This window comes from Anneissia japonica, unplaced genomic scaffold (assembly GCF_011630105.1).
Source record: "Anneissia japonica isolate Jap-2015-1 unplaced genomic scaffold, ASM1163010v1 scaffold287949_len505691_cov196, whole genome shotgun sequence".
NCBI classification, from domain to species: Eukaryota; Metazoa; Echinodermata; class Crinoidea; order Comatulida; family Comatulidae; genus Anneissia; species Anneissia japonica.
In genome coordinates, this window is record NW_022727758.1 from 79,378 (window position 1) to 102,640 (window position 23,263).

At 34.7% G+C, this 23,263-nt stretch overlaps 2 protein-coding genes across 2 annotated transcripts in view; one reads left to right on the plus strand and one right to left on the minus strand.

The window, feature by feature from the left end:
- Positions 1 to 259: 259 nt before the first annotated feature.
- Positions 260 to 11,925, plus strand: LOC117113804 (transmembrane protein 143-like). Its single transcript, XM_033257241.1, has 5 exons — positions 260 to 397; positions 5,662 to 5,997; positions 6,644 to 6,838; positions 7,379 to 8,027; positions 8,590 to 11,925. Exons 1-5 carry the CDS (start codon positions 320 to 322, stop codon positions 8,901 to 8,903), a joined length of 1,572 nt encoding a protein of 523 aa, XP_033113132.1. The 5' UTR covers positions 260 to 319; the 3' UTR covers positions 8,904 to 11,925.
- An 824-nt stretch (positions 11,926 to 12,749) lies between these two features.
- Positions 12,750 to 23,263, minus strand: part of LOC117113799 (uncharacterized protein KIAA0513-like) — a 28,580-nt gene continuing 18,066 nt past the window's right edge. The window contains exons 5-9 of the mRNA XM_033257236.1: positions 20,226 to 20,337; positions 19,729 to 20,041; positions 17,628 to 17,799; positions 16,960 to 17,135; positions 12,750 to 15,496 (exon numbers count right to left, since the gene is read on the minus strand). Of these exons, the coding sequence (XP_033113127.1) occupies positions 15,369 to 15,496; positions 16,960 to 17,135; positions 17,628 to 17,799; positions 19,729 to 20,041; positions 20,226 to 20,337 (901 nt within the window). The 3' untranslated portion in view covers positions 12,750 to 15,368. The remainder of the gene's footprint in view (positions 15,497 to 16,959; positions 17,136 to 17,627; positions 17,800 to 19,728; positions 20,042 to 20,225; positions 20,338 to 23,263) is intronic.

Sequence of the window (23,263 nt, forward strand, 5' to 3'; positions counted from 1 at the left end):
CAACTATAATATAGAGACCTAATAATATGTGTAATCCTACCATAGAAAATAAAAATTTAAATTGCCTTTGATGTACTTTACCAACTTCAAAGCCGTAAGTCCACACCAACCCCAACCCCACTATGGTTGAGACTAGTGCGAAAATTTGAGGAAATAGTACCTCAAGCTGGCCGGTGTTTTTTGTGACCCCGGTTCAAAGTAAATAAAATAAATGAAATAAAAGTATCGAGCGCCACCTATTGCGCTTTAAGGAGTTAATGGCGTCATAGGTGATAGGTCATAACACCGGTCCCATCCTTCCTCTGCAAATAAGTTGGGGATGGCTGCGAAAATTCTTTTAGCAGAATCTGTTAATTTTCTGCAAGTTTGTCGATTTTCATTTTTTAGTGCAAACCATGTAAGTAAATAGAACGGCCAGTGTTTAAAGACGGCTTAGGCCTAGGCCTCGCTAGCCTGGCCCTAGGGCGAGGCTAGGGCGCTTGTCTAGGCCTCTACCTACCTAGGCCTAGGCCTGAGCCTAGGGGCCCTAGCCTAGCCTAGGCCTACCTATTTGAGCTGACTAATAATTAGATAGTGCTAAGCTAGCTAGCTAGGCCTACTAGGTATACTTCGGCCGCCGACAATATCACCCGCCACCGATCGAGTGCCAAAAAGTATGGAGCGCCGATAATGCTGTCTTTTTGCTTGCTTTCAATCAAAGAGCGCTCCTTTCAATCAATGAGCGCTCGCTGTTGTGTTCATTGTTTTATGCCAATTAAGCAATCAAGTTCATTCATTGTGTGAATCAACAAACATTAATTGTATAAATATAAAATACAATAATGCACGTGTCAATTGTACCCCCCCCCCCCCGGACCCAGGCCATAGTGTGGCACTTGCCGGGACTGAGCTGGGGATGTACACATAATTGTGTCCCCGTAGTGCCGGGACGTGCCTAAAATTTACCCGTAGATGTAACAGGCCGCTCGAAAGGGCCGGGAATTTTACACGTAGTTCCGGTTTTGTTCGGGTGTGTAGGCCTAGTCTAGCGCTGTCAAACCGGGCCTGGCATTCAGTCAACACTCTGTTTTGGTAATTAAAAAATCACCTACCGGTACTTTAGGTCTACCATCATGGTTTCATTTTTTATAGATCACGGTATAAATTACATAAAAAAAACTGAACCTCCAACCTCACAACGCTGAGGACCGAGGTGGTGGCGCGTGTGAGTAGTGTGTTGCGCCAAAAATATGCCAGTACGTGAGCCAAGGCAAGGAAACCTTTTTCTACTATTGTAATGCATTCATTTTCTTATTTAAGCCTAATTTCTGTTTTGATATTGAATAATTAAGTTTTATCAATCAGTTATTATTCAATCAATCAATTATTTTCTTTTTCTATAATCAATCTGTCAATCTGTCTCCTTTTTTTTTCGCACTTTTCCAAACTTCCATGCTGCATAGTGATACGCATGCGTAGTGCTTCCATCAAGCAAGCTCATCTACTTGGCCTAGCTCCTGCCTAGCTCTCACATGCTTTTCCGATTTAGACCTAGACCAGATTTTCGTACCTCCTTGCTTGAAGTAGGTCTTATCATCCATTTTCCGGGATTACGGTGGTAAGTGGCGGGGACTTAGCTGGGGGATACGTTAAAACGATGCCCCGCACTGCCGGGAGGTGGCTGGGACTTTTACATGCATGTAACAGTTTTGAAAATTACTTCCCGGCTAAGTCCCCGCTAGACCCGGGTCCGGGGGACCGGGACTACAATTGACATGTGCATAAAAGTCAGATGTAAAAGGTCAAAGATTACACGTTTTTTGTGCCGGCCATATTTATCCTACTTTACCTTTATAACATTTATGAGTATAAATATATAATAAAAGTGATGGAAATGAACAAGGATAAAATGTTTTTTAGCATTAATTGCGCTATATTTTGTATTCTACTTTACTTTTATAAGGTTTATGAGAATTTCTTCACAAATAATAAAGTATATAATGTCATTTATTATTGTGATATTGATTTTAATAATCATTCATTAGTAACTCTATTTTTAAGGTTGGGTTTTATGGTTTGTATAATGTACAAGTTTAAAATATGAACGATAGACAGGTAATTAGATGAAGAGCTATGCTTGAAAAACGTATTATTTCGAATAATGAAAATATTGGCAATATCACACTTTACGCTTTAGCGTTATTATATATTTGTGTATAATATAGTACAACGGCCAAACCATGCTTAGTTTAAGGAGTAGGATTAGTTAAGTATCATTATATTTGTATTATCTTAAGCGCATAGAGGTCTCTATGATATGCGCTCTATAAGTAGACTATTATTATTATTATATATTATATTTGTGTATACATTGCCTTTGCAGCCGCTCTCTTTTTATAGGTAGATAGAATGTATTAAAAACAAATTTTATTCCCACATCAAAAAATAAGACAGTAGAATTAATTCATGCAGTTCTGTATTTATGCTTTTACTTTGTCATTAATTGAAATAAACTGCTTAAAATAGGCAACAAAATACAAATACTGCAAGTTGCCTGTAAACTGTACTGCAAGTTGCCTAGTAACAGTGAAATCAGTAAGTAACATTCCAACAAGTAGGTTCCCACAATGATATTGGGAGAAGCAGACACAAGGTCAGTCACCTAGTAGTTTGATTCTTTGTACGTTGCCAATTCAGGAATGTAGGCGCAATAATGCTGCTGTTAACTAGCCGCGAGAATAACCAACTGGCTTGTTCTAGCCTGCAAACATGTGATATATACTTTATTTAGTTGCTTTTGCTTTTAAAACTTACGAAGTTTTATGAATAAATTGTGAACAGACATTTAACACGGATGAAGGAAGGAAACAGATGAAACATGTGCACCTATTTTTCTAGAGATTTTTGCGCAAATTTGAATTGGTTTTTGATGTATCCCCGCAAAATATTTTAGAAGTGGCAAGTTAGCGTTCAAATTTATTAAGATCTGCAGTAAACAGGTTTAAAAAAAAACAAAAAAAACGTACACTGCGCTATACTAAGGTCGCCCAAACAAATTACAAGGTAAAACACAGTCCTGGCTGACTGGACTTGGTTAGAGCAGCGCGCAAACATCAGATAGAAGACGGTACCGTAGTTGATCGTGAGAATCAATATCTTGATGGGAATGGGACAACAGATTTTAAACACGCAATAAGAAAACAATCAAATAACATTCACACACGATATAAATGATATCAATACATACCGTATATTTTATTTGTATTTCTTTTTATCATAAATTATTCAATTTAAAAAAAAGAAAACAATTAGGCTGCTTATTTAGTTGATCGCGAGAATCCACCTTGCTACAATCAAATACAGTAGCTGGTGAGGGATAATGTCCCATATGGCGTGCCATACAAATTCCACGCAGCCAAAGTTGTCGGCGGCCGAAGTAGTCTTATCCCGGCTCTAGTAGTAGTAGTACTCACTGACTTGGACCAGAGCCCCTATATATAAAGAGTTGCGACATTCCGCCCCTCGGTTTGCGAAACTCACGTGGTACACAACGTCCATTTTTGTGTCCAAATCTTCTTGATGAGCACATTACAAAGTATATGAGTTTAGGTATGTTATTATTACATAGTATTAGTATTTTCACAAGTTTAATTGCGTTTAAACACATACAAAGTATATGAGTTAGGTACAGTATATTATTATTACATAGTATTTTCACATGTTTAATTGCATTTATGATGTTATTACTTAATAATAACTATTTAATATCAAAAGCATGATTAGAATTTATCTTTAGAATTTGTATACGTGTGCGTGTTCATGCGCACTTGATAATTAAATGCGAATTACATGTAATTACATAGAAATTATAATTAGAACGTGGATCACATTGGACAGAGAACACGGATTGCGTTGGACACAGAATGGCTTCTAAATTCTCAATGTTGCAACTCTTTCTAACTCTTTCTATCTATGGCTCTGGTTCGGACGTGTTCATAATTTCATGTATTATCGCTAAGAAAATTCGCAGTTTTTCATTAGGCCATCGATATCTCTAGTTAATGGAATCGAGTTTCTAAACCGTTCTTTATTAAGGTTTGATGCTTCATGTTGCTTCTCACCTTTATTGTTACTTTTTTTTTCTTTTTTTTTTTTTTTTTTTTTTTTTTTTTTTTTTTTTTTTTTTTTCTTTTTTTTTTTTTTTTTTTTTCTTTTTTTTTTTTTTTTGCTATTTAGGCTACGCTAGGAATACGCTCATGTCCGAGATAACCGAAACTCTACAGGTGCCAGCTGGGGTTTTAGACCCATAGCTAGCGACTAGAGTGTTTCGGTGAGATTAAGATTTAATTCAAATTATTTTCAAGGGTTTTCTATTAAGGCTGTTGTGTGCATATCACCAACCATTGCTGTTCTAGCAATTTTGTATCGTGTGCATATCACCAACCATCGCCATGCTAGGCCTAGTAACTTTGTATTGATTTTCCCTCTCTTAAACTTGTCTGGATTGGGATAGTTTGCACACTCTTGGGTATTGTAATTAATATTAAAGTACAGTAATTAACTTTGTCACAAAAAAAGTGCTAAACCAAAAGCTAGGTTACCTAAACCAAAGCAGGATAGGAGTTCTAAAAAGATTCCTGCTGATAACTGTATAGATGGTAATGCAGTATTAGGGGCCGATGACCATTCAATTCAATGTAAAAGATGTGAGAAATGTTTAAAATGCTTAGGTTGGTCAATCAAGCTATACCAGGCACTTGCAAATATGCATTCAGTCCATAGTTTTGCCAAACATGTGAATCCAAAGCAGTAGAAGCAGTGGCAACCGATAAGTCAATTGAGGAGAGGGTAGCTTATCTTCTGAAAGGCGTTGATAACAGAATAAATAATTTAGAAATGAGTATGAAAACAGACTTGGCGCAGATTAATGCTAAGGTAGAGAGGTTACTAGAGGGTGAGGACATTCATTTAGATTTCGAGAGAACAAATTAGGAGAGAAGTTAGCGATGAAATGCAAGAAATTAAAGATAGAGAGGCCCGCAAATTGAACATTATTGTCTAGAATTTTGCAGAGCCAGACAGTGATGATCAAACCCAAGAATCTAATGAGGATAAACTCAATGTTGTTAAGCTTTTTGAGGAAACGTTAAATATTAGGTGCACTAGAAGTTGTTCGTTTGGGTAAAAAAGAAGCTAGCAAGCTGATAAAGGTAGCCTTGGAATCCCTTAAAACAAAAAGGGAACTTTTGACTAACAGCAAGCTTCTGCACAATTCTGATAGTAGTACTAAGCATACAGTATATAAAGCCTGATTTAACACGAAGGGAGAGGGTAAAGAATAAGTTACTTAGAGACGAGTTAAGGAAAAGAAGAGGGGACGGAGAAAAGGGGTTAGTTATAAGAAGGGGCGAGATCATTAAAGTTAATGTTACAAAAAAGTACATAGGAACTTATTTGTTCTAAGAGAAATGAAATTTATTTGCAAAAAAGTAAAGTTTTTTGTTCTAAAACCGCTAACAGGCTATGTTATTATTAAATTATTATTTAGTTAATGCACTGTGAAAATTTATGACATCAATAGGCACAACCATTTGGTATTTGCCTTTGTAGTCAAACACTCATAGTTCTCAAAAATTATTTTAATTCTAATTATTCATTAAATGAAAAATCTTTACATTTCAGATACCTGTATGTACAAAGTGCAAAAATGTAGTGACATCATCATCATCGTCATCAAAGGGACTCCCCCCGATTAGGCTTTGCTCCACAGCGAAATCATCAGCATCCACCAGTGATACCAAAGTAGTCTCAGGTGAACAAGATGCTGCATCTAAACTACCACCTGTCCATGATGTACGTGAGAAATTCATCCCCATGTCAAGAAGGAACCTAGTCCGACAGCTTATCCAAGAGGAAGATTTTTTGAACGATGACGAGAGGAAAAGATTTGAAGCATTTGCAGTTTCTCTTGATAATGCAATTGTCAACCAATACCATAGCACATTATCAGAGTTGAAGGTTTGTGTATTGAAATTTCCCCTCGAGCATAAAAGAAAATAATGGAATCGCCCCTCGTATTCATGCAACGGCCGTAGGTATGCGTGCAGCACTCAAGAAAATAATGTTCCTGAATACGACTGGAGATTCCGTTTTTTGCTTGCGGGTATGCTACAGCACTCAAGAAAATAATGTACATGAATACCACAGGCGATTTCATTATTTCCTTGAGGGTATGCTGCAGTTTCACCCATCATACACAGCCTGTGCGTATTGTTGGTATTCAGGCACAGGGCGGAGGTATGCACTCTATGGAGTCCCTGCTCTAGTTTCATCAATGCAAAAGATTTGTTTATAATAATTTGTTATGTGTTTTATTATTTTATCATATCATGTGTGTACGGTATTGTTGAAGAGTTAAATAATAATTTGATTATCTTTATATGTAGCTGTAATTTAGTGTTAATAATTTATTAATATCTGAATCACTATAGATTTTAACATTACTGAAGTAAATTTAGCCTAACTTAAATGAGTATGAAAAATAATTTGATTACAATGACTAATTTTTTTTCTACTTTCAATATTTTATTTATTATTATACTATTCGTAATTATATTTATTATATAATATTAATTTGGATTGTCTTGCATTTCTTATTCCATAGTCGTTATTTGATCCTCTGAATCCAGATAAAGATACCATATCAAGTCAACAATTGTCCAAACAGGAGAAAATGGACAGTGAGTTTTGGCTTCTACAAAAGCTTTCCTCTGTTATGGAGAAGGCCAACTTCCATGAACTTCCGAAGCATCAGGTTGATGAAGCTCTTGCAATCCACGCTGCTGGAGAGGGTGTGATGGTGAGTTACTTAAAGATATATTCACGATTCAATATTTTTCTTTATTTGTGTCCTTTTCAGAAAATCAATTGGTACATCACATCACAAAAGAGTGAAAAAAGAACAAAAATATAATTAGTCCCCAAAAACTATTTAATATCATTTTGAATTTAATAGTGGTAATAATGAGTTGATGATATTTACAGTATTTGTTCTACAAGTTTGTGATTTAAGCCTTTCACCCATGTGTAGCCAAGTAAAAAAAAAAAAAAAATTTAAATTTTATTAAATTTTTAAATTACTTTATTTTGTATATTTATTTAAGTTTTTAAAAGTTGTGTTCATATGTACAAGTGCTATAAGCCACTGCTTGAATGTTAGAGATGCATTTCAAGCCCTCTCTAATAGACCTCACACAGTTATCATTTGATTCTCATGGGAAGGCAGGTTTTTCTACTTGTTAAATATGCATTGAAAATGTCAGACAGCTTTGTTGTATGCCATTAGTCTGATTCTCTGCACATTACATTGTATAGTTATCTTGTGTTTCATTTTTATCAGGTTAGTGTGGACACTAAGAACTATGATGTACTTAAATTCTGGGCACTTGGTAAAGGGGCACCTACCATAAGGACACCATGGTATACTAGGCTAGCATCAGGCGCATTCTACAAAGTCACCAAAAAAACACCACCAAATCCAATTAAGTACTATAAGCGTGTTGTAGTTGCGGTGAGGACAAAGAATTCGCAAACGCTCATGCTGAAAATGTTCAAAGAGGTTCCTGTCACAGCGCTTGAGCAACTGCTGCCCGATGGTAAGATTCAAATGACGAAGCTTGATCAAGGTATACTTGCCACGATGATTGGCATCGGCACGCTGAGCATCCTGGTGAAAAGCGTTAGCTATCTAGCTGATTTGAAGCTACAATGGACATTAATAGCTGCCTCAGTGACTGGACTTGTGGCGTTGAATGCTTTTAACAGTTATAAGAATCGGCGGACGCGGTACATGGTTCAACTGTCGCGGATGTTGTATTATAAGAATATAGCTAACAACCGTGGACTCTTGACGTTGCTCGTTGACCGTGCCGAAGATGAAGCGCTAAAAGAAGTACTTCTAGTGTACGCATTTCTTTTAACTAGTAGAAATTCTTCAACTGTTCTTTCAGATGACAGCCTTTCAACAAGCAGTGCTTTATCAGTAATTGGTAAGCTAGCAGTTTCTCATGTTTAAAGTTTCGTACACAATATCAAATTTTCTTTCGTATGCCCATATATAGTCATGATGTGCCTATATATGGTCATGATGTGATGTCATCATGACCATATATAGGCATGTCACATGTTTTTGTCAAATAAAACCTGATAGTCTGGATAGTGCTTTACATGTCATTAATTTTAATATTTAATTTCAAGTGCAGCTGTGACTTCATGGTTAAGGTACCTGTCTTACAATTTGATGCTTCTGGGTTCCAATCTTTTGAAAATCTGGCCATAGGGCCATATTTATTATTGGCAAAAAATGAATTTATTTTATCTTCATGATTTTGCATAAATCACATGATTTTGCTTTAATATATTTTTTATTAATCATACAACAATATATTTTTTTTTAATTCCTTTCAATTTTCCAGATGAAAAAATACTTAAAGTCATATCCAGTTTGACAAAACCATGTAATATGCCTAAATATGGTGATGATGACATCACAACATGGATGATGATGAGTTATTTCATGGAAATAAATTAATGAGATGGTTCCTTTTTCAGGTGGATTGTCAGTGTCAGAACTGGAGCATACCATTGAAGCTTGGATTAAAAATAAAACTGGAGGCAACATACGCTTTGATAGCAACAGCGCCACCACGCTTCTTCAGAACTTTGGTATAATGGTCGATGATGACGACTGTCTTGGAGTTGTGCCCATAGATGCAGCTCTTTTGAGTCTGCCTAGGCAGCCCGTCTCAATTCTTGAGCGGTCAAAGGAATCGGATTTAGAGGAAGGTTATGATAAAGTATTCTTTGAGCAAGATTCAAGTTACAAATTTCAAGACAGAAAGCAGAAAAGGCATGGGTGGAAATGATTGCATAAACAAATGGTAACACGTAGCTAAAACAGTACAAAATATATTAACTTTAAATGAAAAAACATAGAAAATTAATAGATATTAAATAGTTTACCTTCTCCACTCATACTAGGTAAAGGTAAAGGTCAAACCTGAAGCTCTAGGCTTACAGGTCAGATTGCCCGTCTCTCTATCCTTGGCGTTTAGGCCACACTGCGCAAGTCTGTGGGGGTTTGACCACTCCTCCTGCACAGCAGTTATACCTTCCCAACATATGCTGGTACCTATTTATACTCCTGGGTAAAGAGAGACAAACGTAGATAAAGTTTCGGCCTAAGGACACAAGCGACTTGCACAGCGAGGGTTTCCAACCCCCCACTTCAATGTTGAGAGTCCGAGCCACAACTGTTGCGCCAACCGCTTTTACTCATCCTGGACACAAATTTAATCTATGAAAAAAATTGTATTTCGACTATCAGTCAATAAATGATTAATTAACGTCTAGTATTTTAGTGTTAGTGGATTTTTATCTGGCAGGCTTGTTATGTTTAATAACCAGTACGCAACATGAACTGACACCACCTGTCCACGATGTTGCCAATTTCAAGAGATTGTTTATTGTTAACCATAGAGGGCAGCATACTATAATTTATACTGTGTCAATAGACAACAACTCACCTCTTCTGATTAATACGTGTTCAATTTTATGTGGAGCCTTTTATACACCTTGTTTGTCGAGCCTGTGTCCCAAGTACACAACAGTCTCTCTCATAAACTCACACTTAGCTTTGTTAAACTTAATATCGTATTGTTTTAGATGATTAAGAACTTTATCTAAGTTATCCAAGTGTTCTTGGTCATTTCTACCCGTTATTAATATATCAGCTAGATTCAGTACACTTGAACACCTTGGCCAGATGGCTGGCACACTGGTTATCCTAGAGGGTAGTCTATTTTGATGAAATAGTCCATTTTCTGTAATTATGGCGAGTACTGGCAACTGGCAGGAATTGAACCCAGGACCCTGGGATTGGAAGGCAAGCATCTTAACCACCAAGCTATTCAACTCCACTCCACTCAACTCCATTCTTGTGAGACAAAACACACTGGTTTATCTTCTTGTAGTAATGTTGCACTTTCCCTATATTGGCTGCTGTCACACTAAATTGCAACCTCCCTTTGCAATTCGTAATACACTAGCAGTGGTGCGGTAACTATTAATGATTTAAGCTTATTAAATGCCGCACTATGATGTGGAAGCCATTCAAAATGGATATTCTTATCAGTTAGCCTACATAATGGTTCAGCTACTTCTGAAAGCTTAGGCAGAAACCTAGATAAGTATGTAATGTAACCCACGAAAACTTTTCTTGTCTTCAGGTGTGAGTGATCATTAAGTGCTTCATCATATATTTCACTGTTACCATAGATTACAAAATCATCAGCGACAACTTCAACGCCCTTTCAAATTCTCAATTACATCATGAGCATGACATTGCATTTCATCAGTCCAACAACTTATCCCGTATGGGAGACGAGTGTACCTGAAACGATCAAACTCAGTACCAAATGTAGTCAAGATACTACTTTCTTCAAGTTCAATTTGGGAAGGGAGGGTGTGGTGGACCGTGCATTTCTTTACACTAGTATGGGCTTCTTTTCAAGATAGTACTTAACATTCAGACTTATGTTATCTTTGAATGATTATGATAGCATGTGGGTCATCAATATTATTTTATTGCACTAGCGTGCTTAAAATTTTAAAAAATATTAGAATTTTGAATTCCGTAGTTGGAAAAATGTTGTGCATTTCCAAATATTTACAGCATTCATTTTGGAAAGAAGCTCCCCTTGCAAAAGTAGTCTCAAAAAGAAGCCCACCCAAGGGTGCTAAAAAAATGCACAGGGCTTCTATTCGAGGTTTTACAGTATACCTGTAGTTCGGATGACTGAAAATATTAAACCACACTGATCTATTGTTCTGATTTACCTTTACAATTGAGGTACAGTATATATATTTTATTCCTAGATGTTATTTTAATTTAATAAAAAAATTGCCTTTTTAACCAGTTGATGGTATGTATGACAGAATGGAAACATTGGTGCAATGGTTAGCTCGGACTCCCAGTTTTGAGGTTGGGGGTTCAAAGCCGTTGCTGTGCAAGGTGCTTGTCTTAAAGCAAGATGCATTACCTACGTTTGTCCACAGAGCTTAAGAATTTGACCTTTACTATGCAGTCAGTGGTGGCACCAGGATTTGCCTGTCGGCAGTCCGAGGTCCCCAATGTGAGGCGGTGGCGGCCGATGTGCCTAATGAAAAGAGTAAGCCTGGTCGGGCGTCACTCAAAATCTTTTGAAAGTGTTCCAGGGGTAGAAACCCCCAAAAAATAATACAGTTTAGGGGTTTCTAATGCTTATTTATTCAATTTGGGGTCTACTAATATGTAGAAAATACATATACATTTTTTTCTCCCTGACAAATTGTTGTTTTTCTCCCCGATGGAGGGGGAGCCCTGCCTCTGGCCCCTGCTGGCTCCACCCCTGTATGCAGTATGACAAAAGGTTGTTCCCCTTTTGCCAAGCCAGGTTTGGAAAGGGGCTGCCATATAGGCATGTTCCCAGAGTGGCACATAATAAAATATAACAAACATTTCAAATTAATTTTCAAATTGTTATTGGATAAGAACCAGCCTCAGCTTTGTGCAGTTGTGGGAGGTACAAGCATCATTATATAAATTACAAAAGAATAGTGTATCGGCTAGATACTCATCCCTGGTGCATATGGAGCTCCATGAAAGACAAGGCTCTTCTCTATGGCTGTGAACGTATGGCTGTGAACATGCTAATTTAAAGATTTTTTTTAATGTTAGTTACTGAACAAAAATATTTCTATCTGTGCAACATAATCTAATTGCATAAAATGATGTTTTATGGTTTTAAATACATGCAAAAGAGATAAGCCTGTGTCAATTTATAGTTGCATTTGTTTTTTGCTTAATTATTAAATTACTGAGAAGATAAAGCATTACTTGCAAATATACAATCAAATTATAAATGACAGTGTATTTTTTCTTGTCATCATCATTTCCCAGTGAGGATGCATCTTGTGAGCTGCTATCTACATCAGGAACACTGTGACACTATATCTTGCTCAGCTTTGGGGCCCCTCCCCTACATGTTATCTTATCTTTATTTTTTTTAATCAACAAAAAAATCTGCATCTTTCTATAAATGGGGATGCTAACTGCATCATTGAATGGCTAGACACCAGTAGCAGAGGTGGCTCCAGGAAATTGCCAACAAGGCATCCAACAAGGGAATTCAAACCAAGAGGCTGCCTAGGGCTCTACATTTGTCCTTGTGGTACCCCCATGTCTCCACATGCTGTCCCACAGTTTTCTCCCTTGAATATCAATTGTTAACACGTCTGCTTCCAATCCAAGCCCAATGAACATTTAAAATAGTTTGTGTGCAAGGTTTCACAAGCACAAGGTTATAAGTAATTCATCGCCCTCTAATAGGCCTTGTGGAAGAGTGGCATATCATGTGTAGGGGTGCGTAGTATGAGGTGATTTCTTTGCTTCTAAAATATTCAGTGGGGTGAAGTTTGGCATGCTAAATAGATGCTCAATATGCATTGACTTGCGTGATGTGCTTGTAGTTTGTATTCAGTGGGGGGAAATGGGGAAAGTTTGGCATGATAAATAGATGCTCAATATGCATTGACTTGTGTGATGTGCTTGTAGTTTCCGTTCCATTTTTAGTTTCTTTGTAACATCAATGCGATTCATTTTACATTCAAACTAGTTACATTTAATTTACACTGACTTCCTCCAACAATAATAAAGAACATGCTTCTTAAAATTGTATACAAGTTAGATTTTATTAGCTAGGATACAAACACATAGCAAAACATTAAATAATAAAGATAACATTAGAACTTAGCTAAATCTGTTGGTCATATATTTGATATAAACATTTTGGTAACAATAAAAAGGTTACAATGATTCTAAATTTAATAGTAACAGGCAATTCCTTTATCGATATTCTTACTACAGTATTTATAAATGGTTTCTTTTTTTTTTTTACCTTTATTGTATATTAAACATAAATATATTAGAAAGGCACTAATGTTCTACATTGAAATTAAAATGTTTTCATTATACATATACAAAACAGCGTAGATAAAAACCAAAAATGATGGGCAACATGATTAGCAGTATACACTGTAGACATATACACTATAATATTTATTTTGCCTTTATAAAAACAATATACATAAAATAAAGTATATTGCACAAATCTTTCAAATACCTTACTTTCAGTGTTTAAAAACATTTAAACTAATATAAACAAAATAAATAATATTAAATATAATATTAATATTCAGCACACATCTGATGCAAGCAGTGTGCAAGTTGCTTAAATAATGAACATAAAAAAACAAACATAGTATAATATTTACCGTGAACCTAAATTACCCAACCTGCTATGACATGACAACAGAGTACAGCAGTGTTTGCCATCAATTGGTAAAAAAATAATCAGTCAGCACCCACAGCCAAATAAAGTTAATTGTTAGCTTAACGTCTGGGATTTAAAATTACTATTTGATGAGGGTATTACTATCCTATATATTAGTGGTTAACAGGCTGGTAAATAATAACAGTTATTTAAAAAAAAAGTAATATTAATCTTTGTAATGTATTCTGTGATTTATGTTTCCATGTCTTAGGCTTTAAAAACAATCAGATAAAAATGTTTTTTAATAGCAAATAATACATTTTTTTATGAGGCTCCAAAATTGAGGGCAGGACGTGAAACTATAAATTATTTTATTTGGCCAAATTTGCAGAATGCCTCTGCATGGCAGCATCAAACTAAAACAAAGGTCTTTTAAAATCACAAATTTCTAAAATGGTGGGAAGAGCTGCATACAGAGTTTGTGTATATTCCAAATACTATACTTGCAATCAATAATGCCATGTTGTAGCACAGGTTTTTCAAATACAACTGTTTATCGTTATCATGGAAAAATACAGTACAGTATACAAAACAGGAATCTACACCTAACATTGTTTCTTTTAACTCGAAAGAACTTTTACTTCCCAATTGTAAAAAAAAATACACTTAGAAAAATTATACATACAAAAATATCTGATTTTCACATCATGTGAAAATCATGTGTATTAGCTCCAATATAAATGCCAGTAAAATATTTTTGGTATAATTGAGTTTGTACATCACGTATAATTTGTAGCTTATAAGTATGTGTTTATAAAAGGCTAAGTAAATAGAAGGATTTTTTTTTTCCTGTGAACTTCAATCCATAATGGAAGACAATAACATGCATTAATATTACTGATCATGCTTCCTTGTATATATACGTATTACGGAGCTTTCGGTCATGACTGTCATGACCTTTGGACCAATTCACTTGTCTGAGAACGTTTTAAATTTTCTGCACAATGCACATTTGACCCATTGAACATGTCCTGACGAGAACTTTGGATAATATTTGGATTGTTATGCGAAATCTTTACTTCGCTGATATTAAAAAGCTTTGCGTGAATAATAATAATAATAACAACAAAAATCATCAAACTTTTCGGTACACCATTTGTAGGAATATGGTTCTTTGGAGGTAAAACCAGAAGTTGATTGTCTCAAAGTTCAGGAAGCGTTTTTCTGACCTTTATCACATAAAGCTCCTTCATATAAAAACCCAGCAAACTTTTATACAAAACATACAGAACTTATGTAAAACCTAACCATTTATTTGTTTCCTTAATTATAAGTTAGTCAATCTAATTGCATTTTACAACAAAATATGACTATAATGCCAGCATTATATAATAATATAAGCACATGCTTCTTTAAAATATATATGATATATAAATATATTTAAAATATGAATTTATATACTTTACTGCCTGTATGTTAATCTGACCAGGAAAACACTGGTACAAATTCCTTCAACATGCATATCATTTGCATAAAAATTAAGGAAGTCATAAACTTACAATGTGCACATGTGATACTATCCACATGTGATACTCTACACATGTGATAATGTACACACGTGGTACTCTACACATGTGGTACTATACACATGTAAACACCTGTGATAATTTACACATGTGATACTATACTGTACATAGATGACTGCACATGTAATATGGTACATACACAATACAGTGATGGTATACGGTACATGTGATACTGTGTAGTACACATGTATCACTATACGTACACAGTATGATACTGTATACGTGTGTGATACACTTATAAAGTGATACTGAATAATGAGTAATGTTGTGATATATATTGTTTGATACTGTACATCTGTGATAACATACAGCGATACTGACCAGGCACATGTTGTGCTGTACACCTATTATAGTACATTTACTGTATACATGTGATACTTCATACTTGTGGAACTGTATGTGTGGTTGTACACATACCGCTCTCCAGGTTTCATCATAAGATCCCTGGTATCTTGAGCTTTATTTTGTTGAGACTTTTTTGTAGACTCACAAGTTTGTCCTCCTTCACCTTCTCCTCCTTGTAGTGAGCATTAATATTTCCAATCAACATTTCAATTTGAACTGAAAAGATTCCAGATACAGACATTTTAAGTATATTGAAAATTCATTGGTGATGAAACTGATCATATAAGAATTAATGTACTTTGTTTTAATTTACTTTGCAAAATTTATTAACCTAATGTGTGATGGCATACAAATTACTGCCTTATTATGTCTTTAGTATTTGTGCATAATGAGTGTTGCAAATGGGCAATTTGTACATGAAACAACAGCTTAGACAGTAGTACAGTATAAACTGTAGTTCACAGGAACAGCCTTTGATGAAATAGAACTAAGCACAGGGGCGGATCCGGATGTGTCCGAAAGGCGAAGGGAGAGGGGGTTGCAATTGAGAGACAACACTACCCAATATTTTCGTTTCTAGATGCCCGGAATTAACGTTTGAGGCACTTTGGGCAAACAATAATTTTCTTTCTTTTTCTTTTTTACATTTTCATGTTTCTTCTTTTTCAGCCTTTTTTTTTCTGCAAGCCCTGTTGAACATTTCTTTATAACGGATATGAGCGCTATACAAATATTTATAATTTTTATGAAACTCCATTGTTCACAGGCTCTTTTAGCACTTGTCCACAGTTATCAAATTAACTTTCAGCATATTTTGTTTGCTATCAAACAATAATAAATAATGTTGGCCTAACACTAACATTATTATTATAATAATGTAAAATAGTGCTCGTACAGAGAACATAACATGAAGGTCGTATCGGGCATATTGTTTATAGAAATACCTCGATGGGAACTACTGAAATGATTTTCTTTTACAAAAAAAAGTTGTATGCCCATAATGCACTTTATTCTTAACGCTTGTCCGACCTTCACTCAAATTTTGTTCCATTATATTTAATTCTATTTCCATCTCCCAAAGTCAACGAATCAACAGAATTCATTCTAAGTTCTTGCACTACATCAGTCCTGAACTTAACTGTATTGGCCAACTTAATTTTTTTAATATTAATCTGAAATCCAATCCCTTTGCCAGAAGAAAATACTTTGACTTAATATTTCTTTTTAAATGTATTAATAATTATTTCAACTGTAATTTAATTTCTTTAGATTTAAAGTTCCTAATCGCAGACTTTGTAATATTAGTGCTTTCTATGTTTCCTTTTCCAAAGTTAATATTTGCAAAAATTATTTTGTTAATCGTATATTTTGTTAACGCTTGTCCAGAAGTGGATGTTTTTAGTAATTCATTAGCAGTTTTTAAGAGGGTTACATTTCCAAGTTATTTTTTTAAATTTTTATTTTAAAATATTTATTAGATTTTTTATATTATATTATTTTCCGTACTTGTATTCTTTTCTTGCAAAATATGTGCAATGATGTTTAATTATCTTTTTATCTCGTAACCCGTCTGTAATGTTTCATGTTTTTTACAATCCTGTAAGTGGCGATTCTTGTTTTCACTGTTGGTTTGTTTTAGACAAATAAATAAACATTAGTCATTATGAAAACAAACTCACAGTCATTGAGGCTTCCTATAACACTTTGTTTCTCAACAAACTCTTCGCACATACTACGTGGAAGACCTAAATGCATCATGTTATGTGTGAAGGCAGCGAGTTGTCCAAACGTGATGTTCTCATGAAGTAGCTCCGTGTTTTCTCGTTCTTCCTGCGTTTGATTCCTCCAGTTTTCTCTTTAAAACATAATGTTTCAACAGCTATATAAAACATGTTTATTTTCCAATCAAATCAACATTATTATTATTATTATTAGATAATTAGGCCTACAGTAATCGTCAAATTAATAATTCTTCTAAAATAATTATCATTGTATCACATCCAGTAACCTATTATAACATGACAGTCATCATCATTAACCACCATTTCGGTTCTGTGATGACCTACTACAAAACTTTGTCACACCCCACAATCAGATGAGAATCTTCTAGAAAACCTCATCTCAAATTGAAACATCTAGGCCCAAAGATTGTTGTCCTCTTTGCAGGAGCATTACCACCAAAATCATTGTCATCTTTGTCATAATTTATTTATTATTTATAAATATTTCATTAGAGTAACATTAACAGAACTGCTGTATTAAAGAGTCCTCAACAATTACAAAGTAGTACAAGATGGAATAAATATATAAAATATATAACGGATATAAAAAATTGTATTGTCCATACCTGCCAGTTGGCATCCGTTTTTTCTTTTCTGAGTGAACAGCATCCATTAACGCTGCCGTCCAGAATCGCTGGTCTCTCCTGATAAACAGAAACATACCGGATTTAAGCAACGATGGAACAGGTGTGCAATTAACATTTGCTATTAAGACACACTTAATCAGTTGTCCCCTTACTATTTAGTATAATACAGATCACTGGCTTTTGGTATTTTTATGGTGATGACACCACAATAATTTTGCCATAAGCAGACAACATGTCTGATTTATGATGTTTACAGCATCAAATGAATTGATAATATAATATTGCTATACTCTAACTTCAAATTGGCTGGTTCCTAGACTGATATTACACACATGCAGGTCTTAGCGATGGTGAGCATAAAAATGGGTTGGATGGACAAAGCTGCACTAAACCTCATAAAATGGAGTAAAACGTGCAGGTTCTGGCATTAGGACACACGCATATTACATTTTACAAACGATCGGCATTGTGCCAAAGATGGTAGGCGGGCGACATTGGTTTTTAATATGTTTTTGCGGGATGCAACAAAACTGTTGTCAAGCGCCATTTATACGGAAGCACATGACACTTGTCGGCTATACCAAAAAATAGAGTATCTACAAACAAACTTTTTCACGTTAGGTTTCATTCTCTTTCAATATTCAATTGTATAATGTCTACAGATTTTCTTACATTATACATTATTACTATTATTAATCAAAATATGTACATTCATATTAATGTTTACAGTATATTAGTGACTAGGATAATAATGAGAAGACTTTTGGTATTATTATAATAATAATAATAATAGTTGGATTTGTAGAGCGCATCATGCGAAAAAGCCTCTTATAAAGCTTATAAATCCAAACATTATATAATAATAATATCCAAACATTATTCTTTTCGTTCTTTAAACAAATTCAAACTGATAATGTTAATTCTTTTTTTAAATTCCAAATAAGACAACAGAGTGTTCCTCAGGATATATTTTCTGGGGCTAAGCTGTCCGACAGGTGGGGCTGAATGAGATAAGAATAACTCAACTCAATAAACACGCATTTCATTTCATTAGCGCTGGCACCGCCACTGTTCCTTACTTACTTTCAGTAACTTTTCACCACTAATCGAGTGCTTTCATCAGACTGGCGCTAATCTGATGAAACCACTAGGTTAGAATTGAAACATTACTGATAATAAGTGAGTAACACTTCACTGTACTTTCATATTTGGAATTTTAAAAAAGACTTTATTTGTGGCAAACACAAGCCATAAACTAGTCACTCCTCGCAAATGTGTTTCAGAGATGTTGGAATGTCAACATTTTCGAAATCTATTTTATTGCACAAACTAAACTTTATATATCTAAACATCATGCTATGTTGTTATTTTCCTCATTTCTGACGTTAAAACAACATTTTTTTAACAATTTGATGATAGTCTCTCTCTGTGAGAAATGGCCGAAATTGTAAAGTTTGAAGGCTGATTTCTCAAAACTGTTCTTTAAACAACTGTATGTTTAACTCCTGTAACTTCATATAGAAATGTCAGATTTACAGTAAAAAAAAAAAAAAAATAAATAAATAATAATAATAATAATAGTGTAGTTTTATATAGCGCACATATCCATCTAATGTAAGATGCTCAGGGCGCTTGATATGTGGACTAGGAACTCGATCAATGACTTTCTTCACCCCCTAAGGGTCCCCTCGTGTCTGTGCTACCCGGTAACCCGGTACCAGCAACTCTTGTTGTCCACCAAATTATTCTTTTACCATTTTATAACTTTCATTTTACTGAATCCCAGTATTAATATCTAAAAATTTATTTTTGCGAGGACTGACTAAATCAGTTTTGTTTGTCTTGCAACATTTGTTCATTGTCATCGGTATTATTTTAACTTCATTGTCATCTGTATTATTTTAACTTCATTGTTCATTGTCATCGGTATTATTTTAACTTCATTAGCTTGTTATTGTAGATACACATAACAACATTTCATAAGATCTTGCTAATTCAGTCCTTTTTATTTAGGGAATTGGAAATTACTATACTATAATACTATAATTCAAGGAAAAAGGTACTATATATATAATTGTACTGTGAGTGGACGCATGCCCTCGACGGGGCAACGACCGATTGCTCAGTCCACCCATAGACTCATAGAGTGAACCCTGTGGAAAATTAGTTTGAGTTGAACTTGGGTCCTCAACAGTGAGAGCTTGCACAACGTTAAAAGGTCTCTTCGGCCTTTCAGGTCTTTCTGCCTGGAAATCACTCCTTGATGATTGAGAGGTCATGGTAGTTGAAGAGTGCACAGCAATTGTGGAGCAACCTGCCGATGCAAGTTGGTTTGAAGAATATCGGTGAGAGTTTGACTGAGAAACTCTGTGATCTAATGAATGATTAGTGTTCTGTCTCTTATACACATCTAGATGTGTATAAGAGACAGCATTTATATGAGTAAGTTTATTCTACAAAGCACTTTAATTTGATAAATAGGTTTATAGTAGATAAATTTTTCATACCACATACCAATTCGGATTCTGATATTGGTCATGTGCATATGAACGCAATGTAAAGGTCTTTCACTTATACATTGTCATTGAGGTTTTTATCAATTAAGGTTTTACCTTCTTGTTCGTGATAGAAAGTGAAACACATATTCATGATGTGCATAGCTGGGGTGAAGTCATCAGCTTCTTTACACCTGAAAAATAAATAAAAATTATTATTTTGATTTGTGTCCGGAAAATAGCCTGACGTCATAACAACTGGACCACCGAGCTTGTGCTTAGTGAGTAGTGTTGAATCTAATTCCCAAGCTGCAGCAGGCACTGCAAATGCTATTTTGATGTGTGTTTGCATCAGGATTCAACACTAGTCACTAAGTGCAAGCTCGGTGGGCTAGTGGATATGACACCAGGCTAGTTATCAGGAGGTTGTGGCTTTGATTTCCACCTCAATCACTAGCAAATGTATTTTATTTTAAAGTATTTTATTTTTTATTTACCGTATTTCAAATAATCATCCATCAAAAACGATTTTTGTTTTCACTTACAGACAAAAATTGCAAAAAAACACATCAAAAATATAATACCACAAGGGGGTATAATTTGGAAACATACTTAGTTCAGTACGATATCAGGTCACATAGGGCAAAAACGTCACTCCTATGAATTTAAGTATTTCGTTAGCCAGTTTTTAAACAATGAAAAGTTAAAAATCCAAATAAATTCACTGTATAAATATCAAACCCACCTACCAAGATTACCCTTCAATACTGTTGTAAGTTAACCTATATATTAATGTTTATTTTGTTTCATTTCAACTTGGCAATATGGTACATGATTCTTCTCCATATGTTTTATGACCCTCGACCCTTATAGCAAGTTCACATGACTCCAGTATCAATTTAAGTACGTGCATTAAAAACACGTAAAAATACAAGAATGCTGAATGTGGTTCCGCTGCCATTTCTTCATGTTACATCATACACTAACATACATCTAATAAGGAAACTAAATGTTGAAACATAAATGAATCAACAGTATAGGTTTCACAATGCATTTCTCAATAGCATGATTAAATATCATATTTTTTAAATATATACTTGCAACAACAGGCATTTATTTTCAAGGGTTTATTTAAAAAAGTACCATTATGTATAGAAAATTTATTACTATACAGTACAAATTATATATAAATTTACTATACATATTATTGTCACTAAATAGTTTGGTGGCAATGCATGAGAGGATATGCCCTTTAAATGCCATAGAGTATTCTATACTGTATTGTTATTTGATGATTGCTGCTATTTTTAGTTAGGTTACATTTATATATTTTGAGATATAACTCCTGGATGTGCACAACCCAATTCGAGAGTCATTTTAAAGTTACTATAATACTTTGAGTAAAGGCATTTTTTATTTTAACAGAATATAGGCCTACTTAAATGTTTATGGATTTTTACAATTTTGTTTTATTTACTAAAAATGCAAGAGGGTGGTGAAGAACAGCCTTGATGGCAATCCTTAAACCTGGCAAAGGTGACTGCCATATTATGTGCAAGACTGGCCGACATGAGGCTCTGTTTTTCTTGAAAACTTGGCTCGAAGCAGAAAGGTCAGGCGAGGTGAAAATAAACATTTACAGGCATCTGTAAATATATATACCAGTTACTGTGGGTTATCTACAAGTGTTAAGAGTGGAGTTGCTTTATAATGCTGAGAAAATAATCCTTGAGTTGAACCCATGCAATGTATAATGAGCATATTAACATTCAAATTCTCAATGACAATTATATCTATTTCAAACTCAATTCTCAAATCACTTTGATAGCACATAACAGGGGCGAATTCAGAATTTTTGAAACGGGGGGGGGGGCACAACAGTTTCAGAATAGGTATATCAGTAGTACATAACATTGATTTGCATTGAAATTTCTAAATTAAGTGGCAAAACAGGGGGAAGGGGCACCCCCCCCCCACCGTTCCTCTACTTTTGCAGAAATGAAATTCAATGAATTTATATCTATCAGTAAATTCAAACTCAACCTAAAATATTTTTGACACCAAACAATGGTTTAAAGAATGGAATGAATTGCATTACAACTCTCAAAGGAATTGCTTTATAAATACCTTAACATAACAACATCATAAATCCAAGAAATTGCTCCTGTTTTTTTCCATCTAAAACATTCTTAATCAATCAGGTATTTCACCCAAAACAGTAAAATATTTAATTTTTGCTCAAGCACTCGCCACGAAAGTTTTCAAAAAACGAATTCTAAGGAAACTTAAAGGCAGCTGTATTCGACTGAACATTCTTTGTTAAACCAAGTCCGTCTGCGCAGTGGTAAAATCCTACGAAGACGACCAGACGAATAGAAACCTGGTAAATACTCGACAAAACAAAGTGGTTATGTAGTTACCAACATACACATTAGCATAATGAAGGTTGCTTCGGCTTGTAGCAGTATGGGTTTTTCCACACAGTTTTTTAATTCTGTTAGCCTAAAATTATATTTTGACTTTATGTGGGTAAATATATTATAATTATTATTTTCTGAAATTTAATCTAAATTATATTAACACAAATGTTGTTGCTAAACTGACCATTCTGCCATGTTTGTTTTGGTCACATGGATAATTATGAAGGCTTTATGATTTGAGTGTTTTACTTGAAAATCTTTTGTCGAATTTTTGTTAATAAATGATAGAATGACCATAATGTTACGTTTACAATGTGTGAAACGATATGAGGATTACATTGAACGAGTAATAATCAATATTTACTGTCGTCGGAAATTAAATAATAGTAAATATATATTGCCAAGCAATAGTTTGAACAACATGGCATATGAGCATGTAGCTACTGTGTTCTCAGCAAATATTATAAGGTGACTATAATACTGTTAAGAGGTTCTTAAGAGCAAAAGGAAGTAAACTACTGTATCGATAGCAACCATTGCCTTCTAGGCCATGGCTGATTGTTCAACCGGTGGCCTGAAAGCTGCTGGGGTTAGATTCCATTCCATTTTTTATTGCTTTCAAGCAGTCTTGGGTTTTTATGCAGGCTGAAGTTTCCATTAGTCATTTTTAGACAATATTATTACAGACACTTGGCAGTGA

Coding starts and splice junctions, on each gene's coding strand:
- LOC117113804 (XM_033257241.1), top strand. CDS start 320: ATGGCTGCGAAAATTCTTTTAGCAGAATCTGTTAATTTTCTGCAAGTT. Junction 6,839..7,378: donor CTGCTGGAGAGGGTGTGATG/GTGAGTTACTTA, acceptor CATTTTTATCAG/GTTAGTGTGGACACTAAGAA. Junction 8,028..8,589: donor CAGTGCTTTATCAGTAATTG/GTAAGCTAGCAG, acceptor TTCCTTTTTCAG/GTGGATTGTCAGTGTCAGAA.